Source organism: Pipistrellus hanaki (genome assembly GCF_964339955.1).
Source record: "Pipistrellus hanaki genome assembly, chromosome: 1".
Taxonomy (NCBI): domain Eukaryota; kingdom Metazoa; phylum Chordata; class Mammalia; order Chiroptera; family Vespertilionidae; genus Pipistrellus; species Pipistrellus hanaki.
Window position 1 is genome coordinate 22,464,045 of NC_140503.1, and position 24,553 is coordinate 22,488,597.

General features: G+C 41.4%; 2 protein-coding genes across 5 annotated transcripts in view; one reads left to right on the forward strand and one right to left on the reverse strand.

The window, feature by feature from the left end:
- Positions 1–24,553, reverse strand: part of PSEN1 (presenilin 1) — a 58,150-nt gene that overhangs the window by 26,454 nt on the left and 7,143 nt on the right. Inside the window, exons 2-7 of one of the 4 annotated variants that reach the window (XM_084893193.1) lie at positions 20,524–20,605; positions 20,305–20,432; positions 11,844–11,963; positions 5,768–6,021; positions 2,422–2,563; positions 1,610–1,677 (exon numbers count right to left, since the gene is read on the reverse strand). In XM_084893193.1, the coding sequence (XP_084749319.1) occupies positions 1,610–1,677; positions 2,422–2,563; positions 5,768–6,021; positions 11,844–11,963; positions 20,305–20,379 (659 nt within the window). In that variant the 5' untranslated portion in view covers positions 20,380–20,432; positions 20,524–20,605. Of the gene's footprint in view, positions 1–1,609; positions 1,678–2,421; positions 2,564–5,767; positions 6,022–11,843; positions 11,964–20,292; positions 20,433–20,523; positions 20,606–24,553 lie in introns of all 4 variants that reach the window. The other 3 variants (XM_084893192.1, XM_084893195.1, XM_084893194.1) reach the window with 3 other exon arrangements.
- Positions 4,053–4,514, forward strand: LOC311627415 (small ribosomal subunit protein eS26). The gene has a single exon (XM_084893910.1). It carries the CDS (start codon positions 4,094–4,096, stop codon positions 4,439–4,441), a length of 348 nt encoding a protein of 115 aa, XP_084750036.1. The 5' UTR covers positions 4,053–4,093; the 3' UTR covers positions 4,442–4,514.

Genomic DNA, 24,553 nt, shown 5'->3' on the forward strand with positions numbered 1-24,553 from the left:
GAACTCTATATCCAGACGCTTTTTGTCCTCCATTTCTTTCGTTTGTGATCTATTTGGTTTAGGCATTTTCGCAGGCAGCTTTCCTAATGGGGCGGGGTTTCAGGGTGGAGCCTACAGCCTTGGCTTCCGTCAGCCCCGCCCTATGCGACTCCTGAGACTCAGGGTCCTTCAGTACTTGTTGCAAGCGCCTCTGAGAGAAAGGTGCCCTCGATTTTCGCCTGCTGCCAAACTGTCTATGCTCTCCCCCAATGAGTCCGGTATTGGGGTTCAGTTCAGTTGGAAGTGGAGTTGGAGGTGGCGTTCAGAGCAGTCTGGAGCCCCTGTCCCCTTCCCGTCAGGGCAATCCCGCGGCACAGCCGGCCGGCCCTTCTCTGCGCGCACTGTGCACGCCTCCGGGACCTCCTCTCGCCGTTCCCTGGAGTTCCGCCTTACAGCCCAGCTCCCTATGGGTGAGCCTGGGTCCCCAGGGTCTGGCCTAGAATTGGGGTTCAGAGCAGTTGGAGCTGGGCCCAGCACAATCGGAGCTTTTCTCTCCTTCCCGCTTGGGAACGCCAGCCAGGCACTCAGCCGCCCCTCCTCTCCGGCTCTGTCCTCTCTGCGCGCGTGCCGCGTGTCTCCGTACCTTAGGCTTTTACAGCTCCTCCGCGCTTCCTTCTGGTTTTCTCCTTGCTTCTTGTTGTAGGATTTCCAGTCAGTCGACTTTCCTGTAGTTCTGGGTAATGTCCATTTTATATTTTAGTTGTATTTTATTGAAATTGTTGTGTGCGGCTGCGGCTAGTTGCCTACCCGAGCAGCCATCTTGGATTCTCCACCCTTTCCCCCAATTTTTGTTTTTTTAAATCCTCATTTGAGGATATGCTTATTGATTTCAAAGAGTCAGGAAGAGGGAGGGGGAGGGGAAGAGAGAGAAAGAGAGGGAAGAGAGAAACAGCAATCGGTTGCCTCCCTTACATGCCCCAACCAGGATCAAACCAGCAACCTAGATATGTACCCTCACCTGGAATCAAACCTGCGACCTTTTTTTTGGTATAAAGGACAATGCTCCAACCAAGTGAACCACCAGGCTGGGGCAATTTATGTATTAGCTTTATTGCTTCTGTACCTAATAAGATCTATCCCAATGATTTACAAATTTGATTTTGTAAACGGGGTTGAGAAATCTCTGAACCTCTCTACTCTTTTCAACAGATAGCTCTACTTTTTTCTATTTTATATGTGAAATTTTCAAATAAGATTTCATTTGAGAAAAAAAACTTATAAAACAATATAAAAAACTGAAAAGCAATTAAATCATGTATACACTTTCTTGAAATCCTGTTAACAATCTGATTTATAGACTTTTAAATTTTTTTATTAAAGTAATAAGTTCTTCACTAAAAAGACTTAGAACTGAATACAGTCATGAGTTCTTTCAGTTCTACTTATAAGCAAGGATCAATAAAATAATGTCCCTATTTATATTAACTTGTCTTATATATACCAACTATGACCGACATCTGGAAACAATTATAATTTTAAGAGTTATTCATCAATAAGGGACATGGCTTTAAAATAGAGACTCCTAACAGAATTAATTTCTAAAAAATAGACCAAATATTTCACCACTTACCCCAAATAAATGAATGAGAAAAAGAACAGCAACAATAGAGATGAAATAATAAGCCAGGCATGGATGACCTAGAAAAAAATTTCAATATAAATAAGAGAGCCCATGATCCAAATAAACTGCAAATTACTTTCTTCAAAAATAGTATATTATTTCTGTATATGTTATTCTTTTCAAATGGCTGAGCACATATGGCTTTGGGTTCAGTGCATTCTTTTTCTTTAATAATGTGTATTTTTTAATTGATTTCAGAGAGGAAGGGAGAGGGAGAGGTAGATAGAAACATCAACGATGAGAGAGAATCATTGATTGGCTGCCTCCTGCACGCCCCCTAATGGGGAATAAGCCCACAACCCAGGCATGTGCCCTTGACTGGAATCGAACCCGGGACCCTTCAGTCCCCAGGCTGGTGAGCTATTAACTGAGCCAGATTGCTAGGGCTCTTTACCCATGTATTCATGGACATTCGAGTTGCTTCCATCTCTTAGCTCTTATGAATAATGCTGCAGTGATCACAGGTATGCAGATACCTCTTTGAGATACTGATATCAGTTCTTCTGGATATATACCCAGACATATTGATTGATTGCCTCCCGCACATGCTCCTGACCGAGGCTGGAAATGAACCTGCAACCATGTTTATGTCCATGACCAGGAATCGAACCTGCGACCCTTGGCAGGCTGTTGTTTCAACCACTAAGCCATACCAGCCAGAGCTCAGACCTTTTTCTTTACTAGACCAAGTAAAGCATAGATAGAAAACCCAATCATAAAAAGAATATGGTGGAAAGCAAAGCTTTGTCTCTCATGCTCACCTTATAGCACCTGTATTTATATAGAGCCACCAGGAGAATAGTCATGACAACAATGACACTGATCATGATAGCAGCATTCAGAATTGAGTGCAGGGCTCTCTGGCCCACAGTCTCGGTCTCCTCTGTGAATGGAGTATAGATTCTAAAACAAAACAAAACACAAAGCCTCAGATAAGTGTTAATGGATAGATATACCAAGCCATATACTCTCTCCAACATGAGTTTTGTTTCCCTGATTCAAATGATATATCACTTTTGCCCATCTCATCAACCTAGCCAAGAAGTTTTAACTTAACAAAAATAGCTACTGTCAAAAACAGTGCTTCAAAAATAAAAAAGATATCTAAGATATAGGAGTTGTGAACCAGACCCTGACTCCATCTAGTGGATGCTATATCCTAAAATAATTACCTCAGCAAATATTCCTTCTCCACTGCTTCTTAGGATTTGCTAAAGAACCAGATTTTGCCACATAAACTACTGAGGACACAAGGGATAGTCAGCGGAAGTAATATGGCTTATAATTATTATCCTTCATCTTTAGGGAGATTGCAACTGGGGTTGTCTGAAGATAATGTCACATATCCATTTCCCCCTTGTTTCTCATTCACACAAAAACATTTTTATCCTAGGGCCAATGTTCCCAGCTAAAAGACTTTAGTTCTGATTCCCTTATAGTCAGATGTGGCCATGAGATTAAGTAATGGCTAATAAGTCATAAGCAGATACTATATTGTGTGGAACTTCTAAGAAAGGAATTAATTCTGCTGAGATGTTTTATGTCCTTTTTTCCCCTACTCCTTCCTGCTTTCTGCTGTTTGAATGAAGGCTAGGGCTCCAGCATCCTAATAACCTAGAGCAGTGATCGGCAAACTCATTAGTCAACAGAGCCAAATACCAACAGTACAACGATGAAATTTCTTTAGAGAGCCCATTTTTTTAAACTTAAACTTCTTCTAAAGCCACTTCTTCAAAATAGGCTTGCCCAGGCTGTGGTATTTTGTGGAAGAGCTGCATGTGGCTCACAAGCCACAGTTTGCCGACCACAGACCAAGAGCATAGACCCTGAAATAACCTAGAGTATAATAAAGAAGAAAGGAGCCTGAATTCACCTTGATAAATGTGAAGCTACTATTCCAAACTGACTGACCACCTCTGCACTACTCCCTGAGAGATAAAACATGTACGTTATTTAAAGCAGCTGTTTTGATTTTCTATAATCGGATTTTTCTATAATCAGAATTATTTTCTATAATAGGATCAGCAAACTTTCTGCAAAGGACTGGAGAGTATGTATTTTAAGTTTTGTGGGTGATGTGGCCTCTGCTGCAACCATATAAAAGTGTGTGTGTGTGTGTGTGTGTGTGTATATATATATATATATATATATATATATATCTTATAAAAGCAGGCAGAGACAATATATAAAAGAATGGGCATGGTTGTATTCCAACAAAACTTTATTTACAAAACTAGGTGACAAGCAGAGCTGCTCTGTGGACTGACTTGCTGATCCCTGCTCTAAAATATGTAGCCAAGCTAACTCTAATTAATACAGAGAATATTACTTAATCTCTTTTAGCTATTATCTCCATTATCTGCCGATACTCAATGTCATAGTCTTTCTTTCAAAAATTAATAGCTTGGGCTCTCTCGGGTCCTCGTTTCCAAGATGACCAAGAAAAGAAGGAATAATGGCTGTGCCAAAAAAGGCCGTGGCCATGTGCAGCCTATTCATTGCACCAACTGCGCCCGGTGCGTGCCCAAGGACAAGACCATTAAGAAATTTGTCATTCGAAACATAGTGGAGGCCGCGGCAGTCAGGGACATCTCCGAAGCCAGTGTCTTGGACGCCTATGTGCTTCCCAAACTATATGTGAAGCTGCATTACTGTGTGAGCTGTGCCATTCACAGCAAGGGAGTCAGGAATCGATCTCGTGAAGCCCTGAAGGACCGAACACCCCCACCCCGGTTTAGGCCTGCGGGTGCTGCCCCACGACCTCCACCAAAGCCCTTGTAAGGAGCTAAGTCTTTAAAGAATGAAGAAAAGTTCTCTGGGGGAAAATAAATGGAAGTTGTATTAAAAAAAAAAATTATATATATATAAATAGCTTGGCCCTTGCTGGTTTGGCTCAGTGGACAGAGCGTCGGCCTGAGAACTGAAAAGTCCGAGGTTCGGCCGAAACCGGTTTGGCTCAGTGGTAGAGCGTCGGTCTGCGGACTGAAAGGTCCCAGGTTCGATTCCAGTCAAGGGCATGTACCTTGGTTGTGGGCACATCCCCGGTAGGGGGTGTGCAAGAGGCAGCTGGTCGATGTTTCTCTCTCATCAACGTTTCTAGCTCTCTATCCCTTTCTCCTCCTCTCTGTAAAAAATCAATAAAATATATTTTTTTTAAAAAGAAAAAAGAAAAGTCCGAGGTTCGATTCTGGCCAAGGGCACAGGCCCAGGTTGTGGGCTCCATTCCCAATGGGGGACTTGCAGGAGGCAACCGATCCATGATTCTGTCTCATCATGGATGCTTCTATCTCTCCCTCTTCCTTTCTCTCTGAAATCAATAAAAATATATTTAAAAAAAATAAATTTAAAAAATAGCTTGCCTTTCACAACACTATAAATTTTTTAAGATACTTGCCACTTTCAAATTCTAAAATACACTAAAAATTTGTTTGAGCCCACTAGGGTCTTAGAGACAGAACTAGGTGACATAAGAATCAAGGGCTGACACCAACAGCACCAGAGAATCCTCACAATAGTTCCCCAAGAGTAGAGTGCCAGCTTGCAGTAATTCTTCATCCTTTCATTTAACAACTTTTATTACACACTTCATCCTGGAAACAAAGTGCTCTGAAAAGACTTACAGTACAGAAGGAAACCAGGTGTTGAATAAATCATGTAAATAAATTTATATTTGCATTTCTTTACAAGTGAAAAAGAACAGGTTTCTATAAGAAACTATAAGATCCTATATTTGGATTTAACATCTAAGCCAAGATCAGAAGGATGAGAGGACTTAATCCACCTAATTAGAAAAAGAACATTCCAGGCAAAGAAAAATGGGCTCAATGGCCTTGAGATGGGAAAGATTACTGTTTAATGCTTTACTGGCTCATTACAAATAAATTCAGCCCTGTCTTAGTGACAGCATACAGGAAATATAATTCTGTAGCTTTCATTTTCTCTACTTAAAGCATCAAGTAATAAATAACTCCTCACTCTCAATTGCTTCTGACGGAAAGAACTCTCTGGCCTTCATACTTCTTCAGAGGCCTTCAAGATAATGATGGCATGCAATGAAGAAAAGCTATGCTGACCTTGAGAATAATAAAAGAAAACATTCATACATACAACTGCCCATCCTTCCGGGTATAAAAGCTGACTGATTTGATGGTAGCCACCACCACCACCATACAGAGAGTCACGGGGACAAAGAGCATGATCACATGCTTGGCGCCATATTTCAGTGTCAGCTCCTCATCTTCTTCTTCCTCTTGTTCCACCACCTGCAGTGTGTTACCCTGGGGTCCTCCATTAGACAATGGCTCAGGGTTGCCCCGCCTCCGCCTTTCATTGCTGTACTCATGCCGTTCTCTACTGTCATTCTAAAAGCAAAAGAAACACTTTTTCAATATGTCAGACTCTCAGCAGAAACAAGTTATTCTATATCAAAAACAGGAAATGTAACAGTCAGACCTGAGATTAACAATAGGCTCACCATTACTTGAGTTCTAAAAACCTGAGGTAAGAAAACCAATTTAAAAGAAGTGTGCAGTTAAGAAATCTAGATTATTTACCAAATTCCTTCAAGGAACCCAGGTCCTCCCTTCACCTGGGTCTTGGCTTTCCTCACTCTCTCGCTCCATTCCTAACCTATTACAATTACACTCGCCCTTTGAGGTGTGGCTTAAAACTGACACCTATATGAATACTTTATTTGCTGCAGCTTCAAGCAGAGAAATCCCAGCTTTTCCAATTCATGAAGTGCTTTCTACCTCACCTCATTACCAATAAGACTTAAAATCCTGTATTGATGTATATGGGATCTCTCTGTAATTATTTCTTGCAATTGCATGTAAATCTATAGTTATCTCAAGTATGCAATTAAAAAAAAAATCTTTACAGTGAGAAACTAGGCCTTAAGCAATGATAATATCCTTGCCCTGGTCCCACTGTGCCCTGAATAGGATGGGGGACAATAATACTTGTTGAATTATGGAGTAAAAGGAGAACCTTTCTTAGATTCCATTTTCCTTGGGCTCTTAATACCAAATACTTTTATCCTTATCCTGGGTTTCTACTTTCCTATTCTTCAAGTTTGATTTCCTTTTTGGTATCCCTGTTCACGTCTAAACTCAGTTTTAATAAAACGTAGAATGAATCTCAAGGGCACTAACAATAACAATAATAAAGATCACTATATATAAAACCCAGCAACTGGAACGGCAGAATGACCCGAAAGACTCGTGGCTATGACGCACACCACGGCAGCCAACCAACCTGATCTGGGCCGTGATTGGCACTCAGCCCCTGATCAGCCCGCAATACCCCAATTAGGGGCGGAGCCAACCAGCCAACCTCCCTCAGTCCCTCCCCTGGGCAGCCCCATTGCGGCAGGCCGCTGGACCCCACCTGTGCATGAATTCATGTACCAGGCCTCTAGTGATAGATAACAGGAAAGATAACAGATATTCTTCTCCCTTCTCAATGATAAAAGATAGTCACTGTTGCTGGGATATAATCAGCTTGGTTGAAAAAGGGTTCTCTTAGGAAAACATACTATTCTTGTACCTCACTTCTGACTACAGATATACCTAATAGAGTATTACCATTATTCATTAAAAATACATTACATACTTAATAATAGCTTAAAACTACAATGTAGCCAAGACCGGTTTGGCTCAGTGGATAGAGCGTTGGCCTGTGGACTGAAAGGTCCCGGGTTCGATTCCGGTCAAGGGCATGTACCTTGGTTGCAGGTACATCCCCAGGAGGCGGTGTGCAAGAGGCAGCTGATTGATGTTTCTAGCTCTATCTCGCTCTCTTCCTCTCTGTAAAAAATCAATAAAATATATTAAAAAAACAAACAAAACTTCAGGCTCACAAAATTTAAAAAAAAAACAACTACAATGTACCAAGGATTGATATGTACTTTACATTTAATTCTCATAGATACTCCATTATTGCCACTTTATAGGTAAGGAAACAGCTACAAGCCAGAGTTATAGAGTGGGTTTGAACCCAGATATGCTTGTCTTCAGAAATAAAGTTCTTTTTTTCTTTTCTTTTTTAAAAATATATTTTATTGATTTTTTACAGAGAGGAAGGGAGAGAGTCAGAAACATCGATGAGAGAGAAACACTGACCAGCTGCCTCCTGCACACCCCCTACTGGGGATGTGCCTGCAGCCAATCGAACCTGGGACCTTTCAGTCTGAAGGCTGATGCTCCATCCACTGAGCCAAACCGGTTTCAGCCAGAAATCAAGTTCTTACCCACCTCAATTTGCTGTTCACAAGACAACACGAGAGCTCTGCAGATTGTGAGCTGAGTTCCCTTTTACATTACTTTCAATATTTATTCCACAGGTAACTATGAAAATTCTATATTTCAGGTACTCTTCCGTGGCAATACAGAAGTTAATTAGATGCTTGCTATCCTTAAGAAATTCCTAAGTTAGTTTTAATATAGAATAAACATTATATTAGAGATAAAAATAAAGTGCAAAAGGACTATAATTCTGTGTGGTCAAAAAAGACAAAATAAAAGATACGATTTTTGAACAGAAACTTCAAGAGTGACTGTAAGGTAAGTGGGCTCCAGGCAGAGACCACATGAACTGTGGCGCAGACATGTGACAGTGCCACACAGACAACCAGTGAGTATTCCAGAGGTGACTGGAGAACAGTCTGTTAGGGCTGGTGGGAGAAAAGGTAGGGAAAGGTTGTAAAGGACCTTGTTTGCCTGCCAACGACTTTAGACTTTGTCCTGTAGGCAATAGAAAGTCATAAAAATTGTCAAGGTTGAGGAAGTGACATATCAGATTATGATTTATTTGTAAGAAACTGACTGAGTGGCGATGGAAAACAGGGATGTGTAAGGCACATTTCAGAAGCAGAACTGAAGGGCTTTGTGAATGGTCAGGAAGGAGTCAGGATGACCCTGGAGGTTTCTAGCATAAGAAACTAGGAAGGTGATTATGACACTGAGAATGGGAACACAAGATGAGCAGACTGGAGGAGGGAGATAGGTAAATGTAAAGTATTCACCCCAGGCAGGCAAGTCCAAAGGCAGTTAATAAGAATTTCAAGCTCAGAAGAGAGTTGGGAGAGGTCATTAGTTTCTAGTTATGGAAATGAATGAACTCTCAGGGAGAGAGTATAGATGGAAAGTAGGAACAGTAGGAACTTATTGGTCATTAATATAATATAGCAGCTGTGGAAAGAAAAATATGCTAAGGACGTTATGTTTGTGACTAATGTTTAGCAACACAATTATGATCAACTTGACAGGTCAATTATGCACAAAATAAACTAAAATGCGTTTAATAATAGCTATATGGGTATTTGATAATGTACAAAGCACTCTCATATATCTCAATCATTCTTTTTATATGTTGAGAAGTGTTAGTAGGTGAACTCTAAAGCAACTTGTCCAAAAAAATCTCACAGCCAGAAATCAACAGAGATAGGAGTCAAATTCAAGTTTCTTGTTTCAAAATTTGTGTTCTTCCTATGGCACTACAGCTGTCCCATTAGGCTATGTGAACAGTTTAACTGAGTAAGTCTAGCATGAAAGAGGCAATCATAACATGCTCATTCACATTACTCAACTGGATGTTCTGGTTTGTAAAGAACATTAGTCAACCCCACCCTGCCCCACTCCCAGAAGCTGTTACGGGAAACTACAACAGTTTAAGACACACACACACACACACACACACACACTTCCTCTTCACAGTACTTTGGATACTATTTTTAAAAATTGACTATATGTTTTAATTTCATTTTTTTAAAGTACAATTACTTATTTAAACAGGTAAAACATTCACGTGGCCCTGAAATCTGAGTATGAAAAGGTGTACAATAAAAAGTCTCCCACTTAACTATCTACTTAGTTTCCCAATCTCCCAGGTTACCACTGTCATTGTTCTCTGCAAATTCTATCAAAGTTTCTTCATGTAAATACAAGCAAATGTAATACATAGCTTCATTACCCCTTTTCACACAAATGGTACAATAGTAGCTGAATAAATGCACTGCCCTGCGCTTTGCTTAACTATGTATCCTAGAGATTTTTTTACATCATTACACAGAGAACATCCTTATTCTTTTTTTTTTTCTTTTTTTTAGGTTAGATGCAAATACACCATTTCTTCTTTTTTAAATGCTTTTATTGATTTTAGAGAGAAAAGGAGAGGGAGAGAGAGAAAAACATCCGCAAGAGAGAAACATCAAACAGTGGTCTCCTGCAGCCCCCTCCCCGCCACGTGCCCCCGCCACTGGGAACTGAGCTTGCAACCCGGGCACGTGCCTCTGACCGGAATGGAACCTGGGACCTTTCAGCCTGCAGGCCAATGCTCTGTCCACTGAGCCAAATTGGCTAGGGCAGAACATCCTTATTCTTAAAAACAATTTTAAATCAGCTATATATCCAGTATATAAAATGTCATTAATTTATTAGGCCAATCCCCTAAAGACTGACATTTAACCTGCTTTGAACTTTTTGCCATTACAAACACTGCTGCAATCAGAATGCCCCCTATTAACTTATTTCACACGTGGGGGCGTATTTGTAGGATAAATTCCCTTAAGTAAAACTGCTGGGTCAAAGTACTCATCAGTAGAGATACTAATTACCCTCCCTATGAGTTGTGTCAGTTTAAATAGGAAGAGTGCCTATTTCAACAAGTCCTTAATTAACAATCAGTGAATGCCAAGAATATAGCATTCCAACAAGACAGAAAAGGTTTCTGCTCTCATGAACTGATTTCAAGAGAGAGAGATAATAAACAAGATAATTACACAGTGGGATGGTATTATACCAGGGTGATATGAAAAAGAATACTTGGGGCCTGGCTGGGTGGCTCAGTTGGTTGGAGCATTGTCCCAAGCACCAAAAGGTTGCTGGTCTGATTCCCAGTCAGGGCACATAACTATTTTTAAAAATTGACTATATGTTTTAATTTCATTTTTAAAGTACAATTTATTTATTTAAACAGGTAAAACATTCACATGGTTCTGAAATCTGAGTATAAAAAGGTGTACAATAAAAAGTCTTCCTATGGTGGGGGCATGTATGGGAGGCAACCAAGCAATATTTCTCTCTCACATTGGTATTTCTCTTTCTCTCAAATCAACAAAAACCACCACATATCCTCGGATAAGGATTTTTTAAAAAATACATGAGATACTTTTCTGAGGAAGTGACATTTGATCTGAAATCGGAAGGATGAAAAGATGTGAAAAGCTTACTGTACAATAAAGGATTAACTCAGCAGGTCAGGAGTGTCCAAACCCTGCACATAACAAAGAAGGATCTGGCCTTGTACCTGGAAGATAACCTCTAAACCCTTTCAATATATTGCTTATGAAAAGTGTTTCTGTTTACATGAGGCCTTGGATCACACTGCTAACAATGTGATCTATGGTGGGAGTCTTGGCCCATGTGGTATCTGCTTGACTTTGGGAAGAGCTAGAGAATACGGTCAGCCATAACTATGTGATATCCAACAAAACTCCTGGACATTAAGGTTAAGTGCACTTCCCTGGCTGGCAATACTCCATGCACGTGGTCACACTGTTCCCATGACTCCACTCGGAGAGGACAACTGGAAGCTTGTGCCTGGAACCTGCTCTATGTTCCTTCTTCTGTTGCTAGTTTTAATCTGTATCCTTTCACTGTAATAAACTGGAAGAGTGAATATAACAGCTTTTCTGAGTTCTGTGAATCCTTCTAGCTAAACACTGAACCTGAACATAATCTTGGAGAATCCCAAATATACCTGTACACTGAAAACTACAAAATACTGCTAAGAAAAATTAAAGAACAAAAGCAAGAATAGACATATGGAACCACATCAAATTTTAAAACCTCTATGCATCAAAGAATCAACAGAGTGAAGTCAACCATGGAAGGGGAGAAAAATATTTTTGTAAGTCATATCTCTAATAAGGGGTTAATATCTGAAATATATAAAGAACACCTACCACTCAACAACAAAAAGCCAAACCAATGTTAAAATAAGCAAAAGTCTTCAACAGACATTTCTTCAAAGAATATATACAAACTAGAGGCCTGGTGCATGGAATTCGTGCACAGGTAGGGTCCCTAGGCCTGGCCAGCAATGAGGGCCAATCTGTGGGGCAACTGGCGGGGCAATTAGGGCTCCCACTCACACCTGCCTTGACCTGGTGCCGCCCGCTCACCTGTTCCACCATCGTGCCGTAGTTCCGCTCTCGTTGGGGCCCATTGTGGCTGGCAGCACCTCCATTGCCACCTGCTGCCAGTGTCACGACGCTGATGCCTGCCATGTTCCGTGCTGCCCCCTGGTGATCAGCACAAGTCAAACTCCCGGTTGGTCAAACTCCCGCCCATGGGGACAATTTGCACATTAGCCTTTTATTATATAGAAAGGATGGCTAACAAGCATCTGAAAAGATGCTCAACATTACTAATCATTAGAGAAATGCAAATCAAATTATAATAAGATACCATCTTATACCCATTAGGAATGCTACTATAAAAAACACACACACACACAGAAAATAACAAGCATTAGTGAGGATGCAGAAAATTTGGGACCCTTGTGCACTGTAGTTATGAATGCAAAAATAGTGCAGATGCTATAAAACAGTATGGAATTTCCTAGAAAAAGAATTATCATATGATCCTGCAACCCCATTTCTGGGTATATATCCAAAAGAACTGATGTCAGTATCCCAAAGAGGTATCTGCATACCTGTGATCACTACAGCATTATTCATAAAAGCTAAGAGATGGAAGCAACTCGAATGTCCATGAATACATGGATAAAGAGCCCTAGCAATCTGGCTCAGTTAATAGCTCACCAGCCTGGGGACGGAAGGGTCCCGGGTTTGATTCAAGTCAAGGGCACATGTCCGGGTTGCAGGCCCAATCCCCACTAGGGAACATGTAGGAGGCAGCCAATCAATGATTCTCATCATTAATGTTTCTCTCTCTCCCTCTCCTTTCCTCTCTAAAATCAATAAAAACATATATTTTTTAAAAACCACACGTGGATAAAGAAAATGTGTATACAAACAGTGGAAGATTACTCAGCCTTAAAAGAAAAGGAAATCTTGTCACATGCTAAAACATAATACTAAGTGCAATATGCAAGTTACAAAAAGACACTGTAGCTCTCTCGGGTCCTCCTTTCCAAGATGACCAAGAAAAGGAGTAACGGCTGTGCCAAAAAAGGCCGAGGCCATGCGTAGCCTATTTGCTGCACCAACTGTGCCTGGTGCATTCCCAGGGACAAGGCCAGTAAGAAGTTTGTCATTTGAAACACAGTAGAGGCCGCGGCCATTGGGAACATCTCCGAAGCGAGTGTCTTAGATGCCTATGTGCTCCCCAAGCTGAGCTGAGACATTCACAGGAAGGCAGTCAGGAATCCTTCCTGTGAAGCCCGGAAGGACTGAACACCCCCACCCCGATTTAAACCTTCGGGTGCTGCCCCACGACCTCCGCCAAAGCCCATGTAAGGAGCCAAATCTTTAAAGAGTGAAGAAAAGTTCTCTGGGGGGAAAATAAATGGAAATTGTACTTTAAAAAAAAAAAAAAAGACACTGTATATGATTCTACTTATATAAAGTATCGAAAGTAGTCCAACTCTGTGAGTGGAGTGAGTAAAGAGGGCGGGGAAGGAAGGACACCTATAATAATGCCAACATTAAATTTTTTAATAAAAAATAAAAATAAAGTAGTCCAACTCAAAAAAACAGAAAGTATAACTGTGGTTGTTGGGGCTGTGGCTAGAGTGTCATTTTTGCAAGTTGAAAAGGTTCTAGAGATCTGTTGCATCACAATGTACATATAGATTAATACACTGTATATATGGCATACCGGTGTGGCTCAGAGGTTGAACTTCAACCCATGAACCAAAGTTCACTGGTTCAATTCCCGTTCAGGGCACATGCCTGGGTTGCAGGTTTGGTCCCCAGAGAGGATGTGCAATAGGCAACCAATAGGCAACCGATCAATGTTTCTCTCTCATCACTGATGTTTCTATCTATCCCTCTCCCTTCCTCTCTAAAATCAATAAAGAAATATATTTTTTTAAAAAGGATTTAAGAATGATTATAAGATTTTTTTATTTTTTTATTTTTTTATTTTTTAAAAGCTGCCTATGGCTTAGCTTGCTTTCTTTCTTTTTTGAAATATATTTTATTGATTTTTTACAGAGAGGAAGAGAGAGGGATAGAAAGTTAGAAACATCGATGAGAGAGAATCATCCATCAGCTGCCTCTTGCACACCCCCTACAGGGGATGTGCCTGCAACCAAGGTACATGCCCTTGACCGGAATTGAACCCAGGACCTTTCAGTCCGCAGGCCGACACTCTCTCCATTGAGCCAAACCGGTTTCGGCTATATAAGTTAAGATTTTTTTAAAAAGTCAAATACAGCCAAAACCGGTTTGGCTCAATGGAGAGAGTGTCGGCCTGCGGACTGAAAGGTCCCAGGTTCGATTCCAGTCAAGGGCATGTACGTTGGTTGTAGGCACATCCCTGGTGGGGGGTGTGCAGGAGGCAGCTGGTCGATGTTTCTCTCTCATGGACGTTTCTGGCTCTCTATCTCTCTCCCTTCCTCTCTGTAGAAAATCAATAAAATATATTTAAAAAAAAAAAAAAAAAGTAAAATACACAACTCTACTCTTGGATCATATTCTACTCTTAGGTATATGAATTATATTGTACTCTTATTTACTCAAAATAAATAAAAACATATGCTGGCCAGCATGACTCAGTGGTTGAGCACTGACCTGTGATTCAGGAGATCATGGTTTGATTCCCAGTCAGGGCACATGCCCGGGTTGCAGGCTCTATCCCCAGTAGGCAGCTGATCAATGATTCTCTCATCATTGATGTTTCTCTCTCTCTCTCCCTCTCTCTCTCTCCCCCCACTCCCTTCCTCTCTGAAATCAATTAAAAAAAAAAAAAAAGCTAGACAAAAGGGTATATATCATGATTTCATTTATATAAAATTCTAGGAAACCAAAACTTTAGTGGCAAAAAGTTGATTAGTTATTGCCTAAGGATAGGTGTAGTTGGAGAGGGGCAGGAGGGAAAAATTACAAAGGAGCACGAGGAAACGTTTGAGGGTGATGATTATGTCCATTATCTTGACAGTGGTGATGGTTTCAAGGATATATACACGTCAAAACTTATCAAGTTGTATACTTAAATCCTCACCTGAGGTTGTTTATTATTATTATTGATTTTAACGAGAGAGGAAGAGAGAAACATGAATGTGAGAGAGTAACATTGACTGAGTTGCCTCCTGCATGTGTCCCGAATGGGGATGGAATCCACCACCTGGATATGTGCCCCAATTGGGAATCAAACCCACCACCTTTCAGTGCACAGACATGTTCTGAGCCACACCAGTCAGGGCTAAGGCTACTTTTTAAAAAACTTTTTATTATGAAAAAATTAAAAGAAATACTGTCAGAAGTATGTAATGAAGCTCCACGGGGGCTTTGAAAAATGTGTAACATGTATCCATCATGCCAAATAGAATAGCTTCACTGTCCTAAACTCCTGTTCTCTGGCCCTGGTTACTGTGGCTCAGTTGGCTGGAAGGTCATCCTGTACACCAGATTCCTGGTCAGGACACATATCAGGTTTTGGGTTTGATCTCCAGTTGGGACGCATGTAGGAGGCAACCCCAATGATGTTTCCCAAACACTGATGTTTCCCTCTCTCTCTCCCTCTCCCCCACTTCCTTTCTCTGAGATCTATTTAAAAGAGAGAATGCTTTTTTAAAGGAATCCTCTGTTCTCTGCCTATTTATCCCTCTTTTCATCCTGGCAACCACGGATCTTTTTACTGCCTCCGTAGTTTTACCCATAAAGGATATTTTTAAGGTTAAAAAGGAAAGTTCCGTAGCCATCATAAATGATTCCATTTCTGTGGAGAGGGGAAGGATTACTCACTATGTAAATGTTGTACGTTTCAGGGAGGGCGGGGTCCTACAGGAAGTGGTACGTGGGAAGCGAGCTCCTACACCATTACGTCAGAAGCATCATTTTAATTCTTTTTCCCTTCCCCTTACTCCGGAACCTGATGCAAATGGACCCTCAAGCAGGGCTAGTATTTCTCAAGCAGCAAACATTTGTGAAGGTATTCTTAATACAGTGTAGTGCCTGCCTATTTTCTTTTTAAACCTTGTGTTCTGCCTGCCTTTTAAAGGTTTGTTTCTGTAAATAAAAGAAATACTATAAACAAGTTTCCAAAAGCTTTTAAGTTATAAACCTATTTATAACATAGAAAGTGAGTGTTCTCCTCATCTCTGGCCCACAACATGAACATAAGGAGCAATTTTTTGAGCCTTGTTATGCTACGTGTTTCTGTTAATATATCAGATGCCAGTATATTAAGGTGACCAGACATTCCACATTTGGCGGGACAGTCCCGATTTTTAACAATTTGTCCCGCGTCCCGCGGCGTTTTAAAACAGTCCCGATTTTTGGAAAGAATCAGTGGATAGAGCATTGGCCTATGGACTGAAGGATCCCAGGTTCAATTCCGGTCAAAGGCATATGCCTGGGTTTCGGGCTCAATCCCCATGGGGGGCAAACAGGAGGCAGCTGATTAATTATTCTTTCTATCATTGATGTTTCTATCTTTCTAACCCTCTCCCTTCTGCTCTAAAATCAATAAAAATATATTTTTAAAAAAGAAACTGTAAAATGGGAATAATAATGATCCCATGATAACTGGAAAGTATGAAATATACTAAGATTTTTAAGTTATAGAATGCATTTTTAAGGAGATAAATAAAACATAAACTTATTTGACAATATACTATCTCAACAGCAGAGTCAAAATTAAACAAATCAGACCCTGATGTTATAGACAGTCGTGCCCTAACAGACTTAAAAGGTACCACTGAGAACATTAGCACTAAGACTTGCTAAAACTAAACCAGGAACACACGTAATTTTCAATAAAAATCCTGTGTCAATTGTACCTCCTCTACAGCACCTTTTATTTCAAAGGGATATTTTATCAGTCACTGAGGTGTAAAGAATGGCAGAAAAATCCTATATAATAAAAGGGTAATATGCAAATCGACCAAATGGCAGAACGACCAATTAGCAGGGGGTGGGGCCAGCAAGCCGACAGCGCCAGCCCAGCCAAGGACCATGCTAGTGAGCAAGGAGGTGGAAGGGGGAGGGAAGCAATGATGGGGGTAGGGGGGGTAGCAGCGACCTGTGGTGATGGCAGAGGGGAGATGATGGAGGGGCTGTGCCAGTCATCGCCAGTAGGCGTCAGCTTAATTAGCCGCCAGGTCACCTCCCACAGAGGCAGGCCCCACCAGAGGCAGTGGCGGGGTGATGGGGGAAGCATGTCACCTGATCCTCCTGCCTGGTCGCCTCCCACAGAGGGAGGCCAGACTGTGGCCTAGGCCCACTCCCTGAGCCATCAGTAAGACATCCCCTGAGGGCTCCCAGACTGTGAGAGGGCACAGGCCCAGCAGAGGGACTCGCCCCTCATCCCCCAAGGTATGAATTTTCGTCCACAGGCCTCTAGTAATACCATACAAGCCTCACAAAACCTGAATGTGAATGTGAGGGATATAAACAATACAGTACTACATTAACAACAGGGAGCTCACTAAGTGCCACACACTGTTCTGTTGTTGAATCCTCACTTGAGGACATTTTTTCTTTTCTTTTCTTTTTAAATCCTCACCCAAGGGCATTTTTTTTTCCATTTGATTTTTTTTTTTTTTTAAGAGAGTGGAGAGAGGGAGAGAGGAAGTGAGTCATAGATTGATGTGAGAGAGAGAGAGACACTGATGAGCTGCCTCCCACACTAGCCTCAATCTAAGCCAAGGATTGAACCTGCAGCCCAAATAACATGCCCTTGACTGGGAATCGAACCCTAGATCCTTTGGTGTGTGGGGCAAAGCTCTAACCATCAAGAAATACCAGCCAGGGCTGCTAATGTTCTTTTTAAAGATTTTAAAAAATATTTTTTAAAGTTATTTTTTATTGATTTTTAGAGAGAGAGAGAGGGAGAAAGAGAAACATTGATGTGATCAGCTGCCTTCTGCATGCCCCTGACCAGGGATCGAGCCTGCAAACCAGACATATGCCCTGACTGGGAATCGAGCCAGCAGCCTTTGATGCACAGGATGACACCCAACCAACTGAGCCATACTGGCCAGGACATCACACATTGTTCTTGAAGCTGGGGAAACAGGAGTGAACAAAGGAGATTGTATATCTGGCTTCAAGCAGCTTACACAGGGGGAGGCAGGTAAACAAAATCCCCAAGTAAACTGTATGCTAGAAATAATGGTAAGAGCTACACACAAGTAAAGCAGCATAAGGGTACAGAGTGCCAGATGACAGGAAAGGGATCGGAGTCAAGGAAGACAAGGCCTCGCTGATAGCTGACTCATGAGGAAACCCGGAGGAAGTGAAGTTAGCCGTCTGAGAAGAGTGGGAGAATGACCCAGGGCTCAGAGGCAGACCTGAAGAAGCACTGAGGGAGGAAGAAGGTACTAAGAGATTAAGAGACAAATGATAGGGATGGAGAGAGTGAGGTTAAAACCTCAGGACAAGATTTTATTCTGAAACGAGATGCCTTTGGAAAGTTTGGGTCAAATGAGTCACATATAACTGTGTTTTTTCCAAAACTTTTTAGTTATAGAATCTTTTGTTCAAGGGATCCACAGAAGATTATATGTAACACAGATAAGGAAAAGGTACTTAGAAACCTGAGTATGCTCTTCCCACTTTCCTTCTCCCTCCTCTCAAGTTTACAAATGAGGACAGTCTGTAGGATCCAAATGTTCATACCCTGCATCCAAACAACTTCATAATCCAGGCCCATCTTAACTTTTCAAAAAGCTGTTCATAGGGAATAGCAAAAAGAGAGTCAATGCTGCTGACCCAGAGTAGAGGAACAAATGTGCTGCCACAAAAATCAGTCTCTGTAACACCGCTTTATCAACCCAGACCAAGGCACAAGGTCAGAGTGCCCCCACCCCGCTCCACACACACCTCTGAGGCTACATACTACACGGTGATAGCTTGTGTTCCCTTTCAGGGCTTCCTTACATATTCATTTTAACTGGATTTCACTTAATTAATTATATTCAAGCAATATAATGTGATCTACCTCTGTTGATGTTCGCTGAGGATGTAGCCTCCTTGTCAATTTATATTTTAGAAAAATTCTCCCTCCCCTAGTGTTATTGCATCTATCAGTTTTCACTATTCTAAGCCTATGCATCCTGCAAAGTCTACTTTGTGAAGCCATCCTCCCCACATTTTGGCTTTCAGTTGGAATTCCAAATCTTCAGAGTATGAAGGGAACTTCCAGGCCAGGTAGTGCTCTAGTTCACTGCTCATTCCATGGACTAACCCTTATGGGGAAGCACAGGACTTGGTTGGAAAGTCTGTAAGGAGAAAGGTTGGGGGGGCCTCTTAAGGGGACCTTGCCGAAGGCAGCAGCCCCTGCCTTGTCGTTTCCAAACAAGTCTGAGCCCCCAGGTGTTTTGCTGGTATCTTTTATGTTTAGTCTTCAAGACCCGGCCTTGTGGAAACGTGTGCTTTCTCAAGGATACTTATCCCGCGATTGAATCTAGAGGTTAATTTTAGTTCAAGCTGTCATTACATTAAAAGCCTAAGGAGGCAGGCAATCAGGGCTGTTTTGGTGCCTCCTACCAACCAGCCCCTTAGCCTCTCTTTCACAGAAACGTGTGTCAGAGTAATCTATTCATCCGTTGCTCAGGGTCTGCTAGTCAGTCCCAGCAAACCCTCTGCAGCTGTGGCTGGTAGTCTTCTGGCCTCCGTGATTGCTTTTAGTGACAAGCACACCCTGGCCTACACGGCAGCCCAAACCCTTTCAGACATACAGTAATTGTGAGAGAATTCTTCTTAGTAACCCAGCATCTATTTCCTGGTATTTTCCACCAGTGGTTCTGTCCTCTGGTTGAAATAGAGAGAAGTCGGATTCCCTGGTCCTCGTGCACCCCGCCTAGCTCATAGTTGGCCTTGTGTTTCCCCCGATTCTGGCTCTGCCTCTAAAAATTCCAATTCCTCAACCATCTCATAGGTCCTCTGTGGAAACCACCTTCTATCTGTAATGATTAGCTAACGGTAACAGGCAGATTTGATGTCTCTGTATATAGCTGGTGAGGTCTCTGTGTCCCATGCCACAGATTACACCTGTTCCTACTTCTCTTCTTTGATCTAGCTTAGGACTTCTACACTTAGCTTTGCATTCATCATCATGCACTTCGTCGTGAACATTTATTGAGCACTGTCGGGAACCATACTAGGTACTAAAAAAATAAAAGTAAATAAAATGTACTCAGCTTATAGAAGAGTAAGAGCAAGAAAGGTAGAATAATAAATAGGTGAGGAAGTTGGAGAGGCTTCAACAGATGCAGTGCTATCTGAGCCAGTGATGAACTATACAACACCAATGCCTCACACAGCCTTGCGTCCCCAGCACGAAATGGAACAATGCTTTGTGGTCAGTTGAAGTTCAGAAAATATGTGAATGTGGTAAAACAGAGAAACCTGCTCAGCCTCCTCAGCATCTTTTGGAGGTGAGGGAGGGTGATCAGAGAATCCGGTCTGACAAAGGCAGTTACAGAGACTGACAATGTACCTGGCTACGTACAATGTTGCTCAGGTGGTTGTCCTCCGACATCTGTGCATTCTGGAAGTAGGACAAGGGTGCAGGCAACTCTGTCATTGGAGCAACTGTACAGAAATACCTTTTCACAGAAAGCAAAGCCTCTTGGGGTTCTGAAAAGGGAGAAAGAAAGCAATCCTTTGTGCATTACAATTACACTTTTATATTTAAACACTTTCATAAATTACATTAGGTCAAACCAACCTTTCTTTCATGTGTCCTCCTCCAGTCTGAGCTTCCTAAGGACCTCACAGGCTGCTGTCACTTGCAGTCTCCTGGATTAGGTCTGAAATAGGATTTTATCAGGTTACCCAGAGTTGGTCAAATCCTCGTACATCCATTCACATCAATCAAGTACTTAAAAGACCAATCTATAAACCACACATTTATTCATTTGCCGTGACCTTCAACTGATAATATTTTTTTAAATTTTTTTGTTAATCCTCATCTGAGGATATTTTTCCCATTGCTTTTTTTGAAAGAGTAAAAGGTAGGTAGGGAGGAGCCGAGGAAAAGAGAGAGAAAGAGAGAGAGAAACATTGATTTGAGAGAGACACATCAACTGGTTGCTGCTGGCACACGCTTTGACCGGGGCCAGGATGTCACCTGCAACTCAAATACATGCCCTTACCCGAAATCGAACCTGGGACCCTGGAGTCCACAGGCTGATGCTCTATCCACTGAGCCAAACCAGCTAGGGTCCCTTTTTTTTTGGGGGGGGGGGGGGGGCGGGGGGGAATGGCAGGCACATCCCCAATAGAGGGTGTGCAGGAGGCAGCTGATTGATGTTTCTCATCGATGTTTCTAACTCTCTATTAAAAAATCAATAAAGTATATTTAAAAAACAAAAACAAAAACCTGGGGTCCTTCTGTCTGTGGGTCGACGCTCTAACCACTGGGCAAAACCAGGGCAACATACATTTTTATGCCCGGCTGGGGTGGCTCAATGCTTAAGCATTAATCCATGAACTATGAGGTCACTAGTTCAATTCCCATCAGGGTATATGCCTGGGTTATGGGCTCGAGGCATATAGGAGGCAGCTGATCAGTGTTTCTCTCTCTCTCTATCCCTCTCCCTAAAATTAATAAAATCACATTTTTTAAAAAACACATACATATTTTTAAAAAGCAGAAGGGGCTGAAGTTCAGTGACTTGGTTAAAAATCACAATTGGTCAGACCAGGACAAAAATAAAAGACTTCTGACTCCCAGCCTCAAGTCTCTCCTTTATATTCAAGTACAGCTTTCTTTACATGTATCACTCTGTCCCAGAGTTCATCCCTTCCGAGGGACACATTCCTATTTGCCTGTCCACCTTAATCTCCATCAGCCAATTCTTTATTTTAACTTTCCTCTTCACAGAAAGTCTTCAGAAATGTGAAAGGGAAAAAATCTGTTTGCAAACCTAAGCAGAACTCTAATTCATATACAGTATCTAATAACGTTACCATGTACATATTTACATGAAAGCAATTTTGTCAAAATTAACATCTGGTTTCATTTTCACTTTTCGGGATCCTCTACTCCCTAAATTCTCCACTATTTTTATTATAATGATTTTTCATAAAAAACATATTAAAGTAACTTTTTCTCCTAATAAAGATATCAAGTTCAAATTATCCCTTAGCTACCTATATTTAGCTCACTCAAATCATGACCAGTTTTTTTTGGTGTTGTTAATCCTCACCTGAGGATATTTTTTCCACTGAATTTTAGGGAGAATGGGGTTGGGGGGTAGAGGAGAGAGAGGGGGAGAGAAATATCGGTTGAGAGACACATCCATTGGTTGCCTCCCAAAATTGCCCTGACCAAGGTGGGGGATCAAACCTGCAGTCCAGGTATGTGCCCTTGACCGGGAATCAAACCCGAGACCCTTTAGGGAATGGGTGCTCTAACCATTGTACACAGTGACCAGGGCATGACGAACTGTTAATTAAGGTATCTTTTCCCTTCTATCCTATAATACATGCTTCCATGTATTCATGCCTATCTTTCTCCTCCCCTCCAATTTTGGCCCAAGGTTAACTGGCCTGGGATCAGGGGATCGCAAATTAATGTTAATTTAGTAAGACATAATTAATGTAAATGTCCTTTAAAATAAAGTAGATAAAAATAGATATAATGGTTACTTTTATGAGGGTTATTCACTGGAAGGGGATACATAGGAAACTTTGGAGGAGACTGTTAATGTTTTGTTTCTTGATCTGAGTGCTAGTTACACAGAGGTTTCAGTCTGTGAAAGACACTATGCTGTACACATTATGATCTGTGAGCACATTTCTATATACTCCAATTAAAAGTTTAAATTGACCCTAGCCCGTATGGCTCAGTGTTTAGAGCATCAGCCTATGCACAGGAGGGTCATCGGTCAAATCCCAATCAAGGGCACGTACCTGGTTTCGGGTCCAGGGACACATGCAGGAGGCAACCAGTTGATGTGTCTCTCACATTAGTGTTTCCCTCACTCTCCCCGTCTCTACCCTCCCTCCCACTTTCTCTGGGGGGGGAAAAAAACAACAATGGGAAAAAAATTTAATTGATCTTTGTGGAAATAAACCTATATCTAGGGTTACTCATACTATTGGTCCTATCTTTTTAAATGGGTAAAATTAAGAATTAGCAATAGTATGCTAGTTTACTCAAAAGAGAGGTGGATTCTAACACAACAGTTATATTTTCTAAGTACTCAAGTACTATGCTTCTAGATTTTTAAAAGTTAATTACCTAATTAAAATTTTAGCATGAATGTATTAATGATCAGCAAACAGAGCATATATTGTTCCCTTCTTTTCCACAATACATTTAGTACAGCACCCCAGCTGTCCCAGAAATGCCAGAGGATGGCAAAGAGAAAAAGTTGTAATTGATTACCTCCACTGACTATTCTGAAGACTAGACCAAATCATTGGAAGTATAGCTCTATTATAGAAAAGTCCTTAAAAATCTTTCATTAATATTCTCATATGATCCTTCAGAAACAAATCCAGTAAATAAGACAGTGTTAGCCAAATGAAAGTAAAGGGAAAGAAAGAGCAATGTGCAAAAGTAAATAAAGTGTATTACATTTTCAGGTGAAAATGAGAAGAAAAGCCCAGCTGGTGTGGCTCAGTGGTTGAGCATTGACCTATGAACGAAGAGGTGATTTAATTCCCAGTCAGGGCACATGCCTGGATCATGGGCTCGATCCCCGTGTGGGGTGTGCAGAAGGCAGCTGATCAATGATTCTGTCTTATCACGGATGTTTCTCTCTCTTCCTCTCTGAAATCAATTTAAAAAGTAAAATATATCTATATCTATATATATAAAAGGATAAATTGGCCGACACCTGGTAGCTATAATGCACACTGACCACCCGGGGGCAGACGCTCAACACAGGAGCTGCTGAGCAACAGCAACTTTTCAGAGTGCCCTCTCGCACTCTGGGATCCCTCAGGGTATGTTGGACTGCCAGTTTCAGCCCGATCCCCACAGGCCAGGCCGAGGGATCCCACCTGCTGGAGGGATCCCCCTCACTCCACAGATGCCCTTCAAGCCCTTCCCGCCCCAGGGGAGGGACCAAGGGAGGTTGGCTCCAGGGGTGTCCAGTCCATCTCACCCAGACCCACCCTGCCGGCCACCTTCTAATTAATTTCCTTTCAATGTGCAGAAATCCATGCACTGGACTATCTATCTATATATATATATATATATATATATATATATATATATATATATATTTTTTTTTTTTTTTAAAGGTAGCAAGAAGTGATTATCCATTCACTAAATAGCAGTTTACTGGCTATCGACTTATATCAAAACTGGAAGACAGACACTGAGATTTAATTATATATGTTCACTTTACCTATTCCACATAGGAAAACAGTGTGGCACACTAAGTTCAATCCCTGGTCAGGGCTTTTCTTCTCATTTTCACCTGAAAATGTAATACACTTTATTTACTTTTGCACATTGCTCTTTCTTTCCCTTTACTTTCATTTGGCTAACACTGTCTTATTTACTGGATTTGTTTCTGAAGGATCATATGAGAATATGGGAGACAACAGATGGATGTTTCTCTCTCACATTGATTTCTTTCTTTCAATATCTCTCTCTCTCTCTCTCTCTCTCTCTCTCTCTCTCTTACTCTCTTAAAGTCAATAAACATATCCTCAGGTGAGAATTAAAAAAAAAAAAAAAAAAAAAAAAAGAGCCGAAACTGGTTTGGCTCAATGGATAGAGCATCGGCTTGGGGACT

Coding starts and splice junctions, on each gene's coding strand:
- LOC311627415 (XM_084893910.1), top strand. CDS start 4,094: ATGACCAAGAAAAGAAGGAATAATGGCTGTGCCAAAAAAGGCCGTGGC.